Below are 11,836 nucleotides of genomic sequence, written 5' to 3'. Positions count from 1 at the left end.
CCTCCCTCTCTCTCTCACCCCTCCTCTCTCTCTCTCACCCCCTCTCTCTCTCTCTCACCCCCTCTCTCTCTCTCTCTCTCCCCTCTCTCTCTCTCTCTCTCACCCCTCCTCTCTCTCTCTCCTCTCTCTCTCTCCTCTCTCTCTCTCCCTCTCTCTCACCCCTCTCTCTCACCCCTCTCTCTCACCCCTCCTTGTGTGTGTCTCTCTCTCTCTCACCCGTGTGTGTGTGTGGGGGGGCTGTGGGTGGCTATTGGATTTGTCAAGTCTTACTCATTGTTATGAAGAACGCTAATCTTATCTGTTTCTAACTACAGACACGATTTCAGAACAATTTGAGATGGTGGATGATATGGCTGAAATGACGTGGATGACTCTGTCTCAGCTGAGTATCAAATCAAACTTTTGTCTTGTTTTGTAGAGGTTACCGTGAAATGGGTACTTACAAGCCCGTAACCAACCGCACAGTCCAAGAAGAAAACAATATTCACCAAGTAGAATAAAATACAAAGTAATAATAGAAAGTAACACAATAAGAATAACAATAATGAGGCTGTATACAGGGTATTATGGTACAGAGTCAATGTGGAGGCTATATACAGGGTATTATGGTACAGAGTCAATGTGGAGGCTATATACAGAGTCAATGTGGAGGCTATATACAGGGTATTATGGTACAGAGTCAATACAGGGTATTATGGTACAGAGGCTATATACAGGGGGTACAGAGTCAGTACAGAGTACAGAGTCAATGTGGAGGCTATATACAGGGGGTACCAGTACAGAGTCAATGTGGGGCTATATACAGGGTGTACCGGTACAATGTGGAGGCTATATACAAGGGGCACAGGTACAGAGTCAATGTGGAGACTATATACAGGGGGTACCGGTAGAGTCAGTGTGGAGGCTGTATACAGGGGGTACCGGTACAGAGTTAGTGTGCTGGGGAACAGGTTAGTTGAGGTGATCTGTTCATGTAGGTGGGGGTGAAGTGACTATGCATAGGTAACAAACAACGAGTAGCAGCAGTGTACAGAAGGGAGGGTGGGGGGGCGTCAATGTACATTTTCCGGTGGCCATTTTATTAATTGTTCAGCGGTCTTATGGCTCGGGGGGGTAGAAGCTGTTGAGGAGCTTTTTGGTCCTAGACTTGGCGCTCCGGTACTGCTTGCCGTGCTATAGAGAGAACAGTCTATAACTTTGGTGATTGGAGTCTTTGACAATTTAATGGGCTTTCCTCTGACATCACCTATTATATAGGTCCTGGATGGCAGGAAGCTTGTGATGTACTGGGCCGTACGCAGGCCTCTATAGCACGTGGTGTGTTCTGCTGGGCCACACAGAGCAGCACACAAATAGCTTGTACTCAGCAGAGACCATTGTACATTTCACTCAGACATCTATGGTTGTAGCAAAGCCAGCCTTTTAGGCCTATGCTCTGATATTAGAGCATATGCCCATGAAAACACCACCAGGGTTTATTCTATTAGCCTAAGGATATTATTCATAGTATGATAATCAGATGATATGATAATAGTTTGTGTTTAATGTGAGCACAGTAATAATACTATTGACCTTGAGGCCTTCCTGTGTAGGACGCCTGTAATCATCACCATAATCACGTCTGCTGAAATCACACTGCAGTTATGACATGTTGATTTAGCCAATTATGCTCATTGAAAACTTTCTAATATGTTAACCCCTCCCCCCACCCTGTGTTTCTCAGATCAGGTCCATGCTAGCTAGCACCATGCTAATAACCCCAACCCCCCATCCTGTGTTTCTCAGATCAGGTCCATGCTAGCTAATAACACCCCCCCCACCCTGTGTTTCTCTGATCAGGTCCATGCTAGCTAGCACCATGCTAATAACCCCAACCCCTCCATCCTGTGTTTCTCCAGATCAGGTCCATGCTAGGTAGCACCATGCTAATAACCCCTCCCCCTCCACCCTGTGTTTCTCAGATCGGGTCCATGCTAGCTAGCACCATGCTAATAACCCCTCCCCCTCCACCCTGTGTTTCTCAGATCGGGTCCATGCTAGCTAGCACCATGCTAATAACCCCTCCCCCTCCACCCTGTGTTTCTCAGATCGGGTCCATGCTAGCTAGCACCATGCTAATAACCCCTCCCCCTCTACCTGTGTTTCTCAGATCGGGTCCATGCTAGCTAGCACCATGCTAATAACCCCTCCCCCTCTACCTGTGTTTCTCAGATCGGGTCCATGCTAGCTAGCACCATGCTAATAACCCCGTCTCCTCTACCTGTGTTTCTCAGATCGGGTCCATGCTAGCTAGAGCCATGAGCGGTCTACTGAAGAGGAAGTTTGAGGTCTATGATGAGGACCAGTGTTACTCCTCGTCCTCCTCCCGGTCGTCCTCAGCTTACTCCGGGTGGGACTCGGAGGGCGAGAGCTGCTACTCAGACACCCTTGACTCAACACCCAGCAACCCTGGCTCTCCAGACACACATTGCAGCAGTGAGTATCTAATCTACTTCCTCAGGCTTCACTATGTCATGACCACGTCTGATAGTGGATGTTATGCTGGTGAAACAGACTTACTGCCTCACACAGAGCAGCTCATTAAAACAGACTTACTGCCTCACACAGCAGCAGCTCATTAAAACACACTTACTGCCTCTCACAGCAGCAGCTCATTAAAACAGACGTACTGCCTCACACAGAGCCGCTCATTAAAACATATGTCTGTCTGAGTACCTTTATATTCCAGGCCCTGGTTTTGGGTCAGTGGGGGGTTGGCGAGAAGGGCAAACGGTTGTTAGGTTTCCCAGGATGGAAGGGCAGGGAGCCAGAGAGCGAGCAGGATGGCAGATGGCCAGGCAGAGAAGACACACAGAGCCTTGTCTGGGCCCTAGGCAGTCACCCAGCACAGGTGCTGCCTGCCTGCCTGAGGAGGGAGGGATGGAGAGAGGAAAGGCATGTTGGAGCATGAGATTAAGGGTGATACTTAGTTCATCTAAAGGAGATATTTGAACACCACTGGTAGTATAACAGACCTTAGGAGTCAGAGTGGAGCGTTTGTCCTCCTGTTGTTATCAGGTAGATGGATGTCACACTGAAACAGCCTCTGTCTCTGCTGCAAATGGCACCCTTTAGTCCAGGGCCAATAGGGTGCCTTTAGACCAGGGCCAATAGGGTGCCTTTAGACCAGGGCCAACAGGGGGCCTTTAGACCAGGGCCAATAGGATGATCTGCTCTGTGGTGGCTACAGGCAGCAGCACCATCTCCTATTTCATGCTGGGTCAAGGGTCAGGTCATACTGGGGTTAAACATCTCCCCCTGTCCTGGGTCCTTTCTGGTTCTCTCCTTCTCAGTTTTGGTCCAATCCCATTCTTTGTAAACAACAGGTGTAGATTAACAGTGCATGATTACTGACGAGCTCTTCCCATTGGCACCCTATACCCTCCTCATCATCCCTGCCCCTCATCACCCCCAACTCTTAACTGGCTAGGACAGCTCATGAGGTCTCTTAAATATCTGTCGACTAGGTGGAAGGCTTATGACTAAAGAGTTATTTGAATTATGCTACCATCTAGTGGCAGGAGAAGGGAATGCAGTTACTTTAACAAACTGCAATTCCCTTAATGGCTCTTGTTCTTGAAAGCTGTTTTTACGTAATGAGCAGTGATAACATCAACTCTCTCTCGCTCTCTCTAGCCAAGTCCATCCTGAAGAAGGCTAAGCGTGAACGGCTAGTGCGGGGCAACGTGACCTTTGACATGGTGACAGTGTTTGTCTTCCCACGGTGCCAGGGCTTCAGCAGTGTGCCCAGTAGAGGGGGCTGTTCCCTGGGCATGATGCAGCGCCACAGCGCCCTCCGCAGGTACACCCTGGATGAGTACGCTGTGGAACAACACACCCTCCGTCGGGAGAAACTCCTCGACCGCCTCCGAGAGGAGAAACTGGACGCTCTCAAACAGAAAGTGAGCCCTGGAAGACACACACACACGCCCCCATATGTGGATTAGATAGTTATGAAGCTAATATGCAGCAGTGTCTGCTGGTGAAAGGTTTTATTCCTGGTAGTGTAAAGGTTTTATACATGTAACGAGGGGTTCTAGCTCTCTTTTCTAGAGAAAACCCCCACACATGCATCACAATTATCCTAACCCCCCCCCCGTCTCTCCCTCCCAGCTGACTAAGGGAGGCACGGTGGAGTCAGAGGAGGCTGACTGCCTCACCATCGAAGACATCCCAGAGGACGAGATGGACGTTAGCAGCTGTAACCTAGACGACGGCTCCTTCCTCCACCCCTACCCCTCCAAGAGGAGACATGCCCTGCTGAAGGCTGCGGGGGTGAAGGTGGAGAAGGAGGAGAAGAAGCAGCTGCAGCAGCTCAGAGTGTCCAGGGAGGACTGTGGGTGTGACTGCCAGGGTTTCTGTGAGCCAGAGACCTGCGCCTGCAGCCTGGCAGGCATCAAGTGTCAGGTAAGACACTCTCATATCATCATTTCTTCAACTTCAACAGTAAACTGTAAATAGTTTATATTCAGCAGTGGTTATTTGTCCTCTGTAATACAATATTCTGATCCCTCTGCGACAAAGCAGAACCTGATTTTTTATTTATTTAATTTTTTACGTCCTCTTCTCTCCCCAGATGGACCACTCGTCATTTCCCTGCGGCTGCACTAAGGATGGCTGCGGTAACCAGGAAGGTCGTAAAGAGTTCAACTCCAGCCGGGTTCAGACCCACTACATCCACACCATCATGAAGCTAGAGCTGGAGAAGAGACTGGAGGAGACATCTGGACCAGAGGAAGAGGACCCGGGAGAGACCACCTTCTACTTCAGCTCAGAGCTGGCATCGGTCGGGGAGAACAGCTGTAGCAGTGACATGACAGACTCCTCTGCCTCCTCGGGGGGGAGTGAGGACTCAGAGGAAGGGGCGGAGTTAGGCCGGGAGGACGATGTGGATGAAAACGGACTGAGCCGCATCCTCAGCGACAACGACTATAACGTAAACAACTATGTTGTTAATGACAACCGCTGTTGCCCCGAGCAATGTCTACAGCAGCAGCAGCAGGCGTCGTCCATGACGACAACAACACAGATGTTGGGAGGGTTTAGCACGGCAGACTTCCCAGAGGAGAATGACAATCTAGAGGTGCACACAGACAACCGGGCCATGGCCATATCACTGTTAGATGATAACACTAACCAAGGCAACGGTCTGTTCCACCTCAGCAGCTGCAGAATCTCTAACCCCTCATCTCCCTCAGTAGACTGCCCCAACGCCCTCTCTCCCTCCGTAGACTGCCCCAACACCCCATCCCCCTCAGTAGATGGCACCGCTGCCAGCTACATGGACCTCAGCCTGTCCTCAGAGTCTCACCTGGAGTTCTTTGATGGTTTCTGTCTGGGTCCTTCCTCCCTCTACAACTCACTAACGGATTACCAACACATGGACAACTTCTTTCACTTCCAGCAGCCTAGTTACGCCAGCAGCCAATCACAGGCCATCGACCCCGGGACCTGCCTCCTGGAGTCTCTGATTGGTCTGCCAGAATCTGACCCAGAACCCCCTGCAACGTTCACAGACAATCAGCTGTTGGAAGAAGCTGTCAGGGGTTAACTATCGGGACCTGAACCGCCAACTGTGTTCTGGACTATGTAGTGAATTAGGGGGGATGGGGGTCAGTGTAAACAGACTGCTGTTGGAAGAAGCTGTGATTTCTCTCTTGCCTTCCAATTGTTAGCAAAGCAGTTGGTAATTATCGCTTTATGAAATGGCAGCTAACATTTCAGTTGGTAATTATCGCTTTATGAAATGGCAGCTAACATTTCAGTTGGTAATTATCGCTGTATGAAATGGCAGCTAACATTTCAGTTGGTAATTATCGCTTTATGAAATGGCAGCTAACATTTCAGTTGGTAATTATCGCTGTATGAAATGGCAGCTAACATTTCAGTTGGTAATTATCGCTGTATGAAATGGCAGCTAACATTTCAGTTGGTAATTATCGCTTTATGAAATGGCAGCTAACATTTCAGTTGGTAATTATCGCTGTATGAAATGGCAGCTAACATTTCAGTTGGTAATTATCGCTGTATGAAATGGCAGCTAACGTTTCAGTTGGTAATTATCGCTGTATGAAATGGCAGCTAACGTTTCATAAAAGTGAGATTTAAAATAAGTAATTTTCTACATTGTAGAAATAATAGGGAAGACATGAAACCTATGAAATAACACATGTTGGGTTTTATATGTCGCTAAATGTCAACCTCCGAAACCAAGAATAGTACAGCTGGGTATTAATGAATACTCTGGGAAACCAAAAATGGTTTTCAAAACACCTATAACTGTTATCTACATATTATTGTTTTAATTTATTTCTTTTATGATTTTCTATTTATTTTCAGATAAAAACCTACTAAAGCTATGCTGAAGCAGCACTGTGGTTTGATATTTATAACCTGGAAGTGCAATCTTTCCTTATGTATCAAATGTGTCCCAAATGGCACACTATTCCCTATGTAGTACCCTACTTCCCATAGGGCTCTGGTCTAAAATAGTGCACTATATAGGGAATAGGGTGCCATTTGAAACTGAATCCGTATTAGACATAGTCGGCAATATGGGATTATAGAAAAGACCATTGGGAAAGTATTTAATCTTTGTTCTCTTATTGTTTAAACAACATTTTGGTTAAATTATTTTAGTAGTTTGATTTAATTTATGACATGTTGGGCAATAAGAGATCGGTGTTGTTTACTCAGGAGGGCTATGGCCTAATCCCAAATCATTCCCTAAACCCTACGCCATTGTGGAGATCTGAGGTGATTTGATTGGTATAAGCAATATAATGAAACTTCCACCTAGCCTATCAGAGCGCAAGGGGGAGCTATTACCATATGGACTGCACCGGTCAGATCCAATCAGCTCTCCACACGAGTAGGGTTGAGGGGTCGATTCGGCCAACGTCACAGTGCTTCTGTTTGAGCTGTGGGACTGTACTGTGTTCCTATTTTATAGATCAAAATGTAGAATTCTGGCTCTGCTGTAGATACTGCTATCTATAATGTTACCATAGAGAATCACTCTAATATTTTATAAATCATTTGTGTAGATTGAAAGAATTTTAAATCTGTCAATGAAATAATTTTATTAAGAAAATGCAATTTTTTTTTTTTTTTTAAATATTGAAATCTTTGTAATAGATAAATATAGACTTATTATGAAAGCTTTTGCTTTCCAGTATTTTTCATATGAACTATGAAATGCCACTAAAACAAAATGGATTAGAAAAGCATCCATGTGGTTGTTGTGACTGAGACAACGTGATATATTTATGCAGAAAGACTGTTTGCCTCATTAAGTCCTCAAGCAGACCTCATTTGGTTACGTGGAAAATTGAAAAAAAACCCAAAGCCACCAACAGAACAGAACTTCTCTGGTGGAAATGCAGCTAAATAAAGACATGGCAACTAGGGGTATTTATTACATTCCTGAATGGAGAGCAAACCAGAGCAGTTTTTCACTCATCGTCTCTGACCGTTTTTTAAAAGCTGTTCATTTCATCCAAGTCCCTTTTTGGACAGTTTGTCCTTTTTTTATTTTATTTTAATAAAACTTTTTTCTTAAATGCTTGACTTTGTATATCTTGGTCTCTATTCCCATTCTGTTCTTTAGTGTTCAACCCTGTCAGATTTGTAACTCCTTCACCGTAGCTTGGCCTTTCTGTTGGTCAGTTGATGCTTTGTTGCCTTTTCTAACCCAACAACAAACATTGTTTGTTTTTTAACTGCACTGGTTCGCTGGACAGTTACCTTCAGGAAGTATTCACACCTGTTGACTTTTTTCCACATCTTATGTTATATCCTGAATTTAAAATGGATAAAATGTAGATTGTTTTCGTCACTGGCCAACATGGAATTATCTTTTTCAGTATTTTTTTTTTTGTTTGGGGGGGTACAAATGAATAAATGAAAAGCTGAAATGTTTTTTGTCAATAAGAATTCAACCACTTTGTTATGGCAAGCTTAAATAAATTCAGGAGTAAAAATGTGCTTACGGTACCGGTACAGAGTCAATGTGGAGGCTATATACAGGGTATTACGGTACAGAGTCATTGTGGAGGCTATATACAGGGTATTACTGTACAGAGTCAATATGGAGGCTATATACAGGGTATTACGGTACAGAGTCAATGTGGAGGCTTTATACAGGGGGGTACAGAGTCATTGTGGAGGCTATATACAGGGTGTTACGGTACAGAGTCAATGTGGAGGCTGTATACAGGGGGCACTGGTACAGAGTCAATGTGGAGGCTATATACAGGGGCTACTGGTACAGAGTCAATGTGGAGGCTGTATACAGGGGGTACCGGTACAGAGTCAATGTGGAGGCTATATTACAGGGGGTACAGAGTCAATGTGAAGGCTATATTACAGGGGGTACCGGTACAGAGTCAATGTGGAGGATATATACAGGGGTACCGGTACAGAGTCATTGTGGAGGCTATATACAGGGGGTACCGGTACAGAGTCAATGTGGAGGCTGTATACAGGGGTACTGGTAGTCAATGTGGAGGCTATATACACCGGTACAGAGTCAATGTGGAGGCTATATACAGGGGGTACCGGTACAGAGTCAATGTGGAGGTTATATACAGGGGGTACCGGTACAGAGTCAATGTGGAGGCTATACTATATTACAGAGGGGTACAGAGTCAATGTGAAGGCTATATTACAGGGGGTACAGAGTCAATGTGGAGGTTATATACAGGGGGTACCGGTACAGAGTCAATGTGGAGGCTATATACAGGGTGTTACGGTACAGAGTCAATGTGGAGGATATATACAGAGTCAATGTGAAGGCTATATACAGGGGTACGGTACAGAGTCAATGTGGAGGCTATATACAGGGGCACCGGTACAGAGTCATTGTGGAGGCTATATACAGGGGTACTGTACAGAGTCAATATGGAGGCTATATACAGGGGTATTACGGTACAGAGTCAATGTGGAGGCTTTATACAGTCAATGTGGAGGGGGTACAGAGTCATTGTTATATGGAGGCTATATACAGGGTGACGACTATATTACGGTACAGAGTCAATGTGGAGGCTGTATACATGTGGAGGGGGTACTGGTACAGAGTCAATGTGGAGGCTATATACAGGGGCTACTGGTACAGAGTCAATGTGGAGGCTATATACAGGGGGTACCGGTATAGAGTCAATGTGGAGGCTTTATATAGTCATTGTGGGGCTATATACAGGGTGTTACGGTACAGAGTCAATGTGAAGGCTATATACAGGGGGTACCAGTACAGAGTCAATGTGAAGGCTATATACAGGGGGTACTGGTACAGAGTCAATGTGGAGGCTATATACAGGGTATTACAGTACAGAGTCAATGTGAAGGCTATATACAGGGGGTACCGGTACAGAGTCAATGTGACAGCTATATACAGGGGGTACCGGTACAGAGTCAATGTGGAGGCTATATACAGGGTATTACAGTACAGAGTCAATGTGGAGGCTATATACAGGGTGTTACGGTACAGAGTCAATGTGGAGGCTGTATACAGGGGGTACTGGTACAGAGTCAATGTGGAGGCTATATACAGGCGGTACCGGTACAGAGTCAATGTGGAGGTTATATACAGGGGGGTACCGGTACAGAGTCAATGTGGAGACTATATTACAGGGGGTACAGAGTCAATGTGAAGGCTATATTACAGGGGTACAGAGTCAATGTGGAGGCTATGTACAGAGTCAATGTGGAGGCTATATACAGGGTGTTACGGTACAGAGTCAATGTGGAGGCTGTATACAGGGGGTACTGGTACAGAGTCAATGTGGAGGCTATATACAGGGGGTACCGGTACAGAGTCAATGTGGAGGTTATATACAGGGAGGTACCGGTACAGAGTCAATGTGGAGACTATATACAGGGGTGCCAGTACAGAGTCAATGTGGAGACTATATACAGGGGTACTGGTACAGAGTCAATGTGGAGGATATATACAGGGGTACCGGTACAGAGTCAATGTGGAGGCTATATACAGGGGGTACCGGTACAGAGTCAATGTGGAGGATATATACAGGGGTACCGGTACAGAGTCAATGTGGAGGCTATATACAGGGGGTACCGGTACAGAGTCAATGTGGAGGATATATACAGGGGGTACCGGTACAGAGTCAATGTGGAGGCTATGTACAGGGGCTACCGGTACAGAGTCAATGTGGAGGATATATACAGGGGCTACCGGTACAGAGTCAATGTGGAGACTATATACAGGGACTACCGGTACAGAGTCAATGTGGAGGATATAACTTAATTGAGGAAAATAAGAACAATCCGAAATTCCTTTTTGATACTGTCACAAAGCTAACTAAAAAGCAGCATTCCCCAAGAGAGGATGGCTTTCACTTTAGCAGTGATAAATTCATGAACTTCTTTGAGGAAAAGATCATGATTATTAGAAAGCAAATTACGGACTCCTCTTTAAATCTGCGTATTCCTTCAAAGCTCAGTTGTCCTGAGTCTGCACAACTCTGCCAGGACCTAGGATCAAGAGAGACGCTCAAGTGTTTTAGTACTATATCTCTTGACACAATGATGAAAATAATCATGGCCTCTAAACCTTCAAGCTGCATACTGGACCCTATTCCAACTAAACTACTGAAATCAAATCAAATCAAATCAAATTTATTTATATAGCCCTTCGTACATCAGCTGATATCTCAAAGTGCTGTACAGAAACCCAGCCTAAAACCCCAAACAGCAAGCAATGCAGGTGTAGAAGCACGGTGGCTAGGAAAAACTCCCTAGAAAGGCCAAAACCTAGGAAGAAACCTAGAGAGGAACCAGGCTATGTGGGGTGGCCAGTCCTCTTCTGGCTGTGCCGGGTGGAGATTATAACAGAACATGGCCAAGATGTTCAAATGTTCATAAAAGACCAGCATGGTCGAATAATAATAAGGCAGAACAGTTGAAACTGGAGCAGCAGCACAGTCAGGTGGAAGTTGAAACTAGAGCAGCAGCATGGCCAGGTGGACTGGGGACAGCAAGGAGTCATCATGTCAGGTAGTCCTGGGGCATGGTCCTAGGGCTCAGGTCAGTTGAAACTGGAACAGCAGCATGGCCAGGTGGACTTGGGACAGCAAGGAGTCATCATGTCAGGTAGTCCTGGGGCATGGTCCTAGGGCTCAGGTCAGTTGAAACTGGAACAGCAGCATGGCCAGGTGGACTGGGGACAGCAAGGAGTCATCATGTCAGGTAGTCCTGGAGCTCAGGTCCTAGGGCTCAGGTCCTCCGAGAGAGAGAAAGAAAGAGAGAAGGAGAGAATTAGAGAACACACACTTAGATTCACACAGGACACCGAATAGGACAGGAGAAGTACTCCAGATATAACAAACTGACCCCAGCCCCCGACACATAAACTACTGCAGCATAAATACTGGAGGCTGAGACAGGAGGGGTCAGGAGACACTGTGGCCCCATCCGAGGTCACCCCCGGACAGGGCCAAACAGGAAGGATATAACCCCACCCACTTTGCCAAAGCACAGCCCCCACACCACTAGAGGGATATCTTCAACCACCAACTTACCATCCTGAGACAAGGCTGAGTATAGCCCACAAAGATCTCCGCCACGGCACAACCCAAGTGGGGGGCGCCAACCCAGACAGGATGACCACACCAGTGAATCAACCCACTCAGGTGACGCACCCCCTCCAGGGACGGCATGAGAGAGCCCCAGTAAGCCAGTGACCCAGCCCCTGTAATAGGGTTAGAGGCAGAGAATCCCAGTGGAAAGAGGGGAACCGGCCAGGCAGAGACAGCAAGGGCGGTTCGTTGCTCCAGAGCCT

At 46.5% G+C, this 11,836-nt stretch overlaps 1 protein-coding gene across 1 annotated transcript in view; it reads left to right on the top strand.

Annotated features, from left to right (window-relative positions):
* The window catches only part of LOC112227448 (cysteine/serine-rich nuclear protein 1-like), a 15,642-nt gene extending 8,037 nt beyond the window's left edge, over positions 1–7,605 (top strand). Inside the window, exons 2-5 of the mRNA XM_042308698.1 lie at positions 2,274–2,475; positions 3,676–3,941; positions 4,153–4,446; positions 4,616–7,605. Coding sequence (XP_042164632.1) covers positions 2,283–2,475; positions 3,676–3,941; positions 4,153–4,446; positions 4,616–5,590 — 1,728 coding nt within the window. The 5' untranslated portion in view covers positions 2,274–2,282 and the 3' untranslated portion in view covers positions 5,591–7,605. The remainder of the gene's footprint in view (positions 1–2,273; positions 2,476–3,675; positions 3,942–4,152; positions 4,447–4,615) is intronic.
* The last annotated feature ends 4,231 nt before the right edge of the window (positions 7,606–11,836 follow it).

This window comes from Oncorhynchus tshawytscha, linkage group LG29 (genome assembly GCF_018296145.1).
Source record: "Oncorhynchus tshawytscha isolate Ot180627B linkage group LG29, Otsh_v2.0, whole genome shotgun sequence".
Classification (NCBI taxonomy): domain Eukaryota; kingdom Metazoa; phylum Chordata; class Actinopteri; order Salmoniformes; family Salmonidae; genus Oncorhynchus; species Oncorhynchus tshawytscha.
The sequence above is the reverse complement of the archived record's forward strand: the minus strand, read 5'-3'. Positions and strand labels throughout refer to the sequence as shown.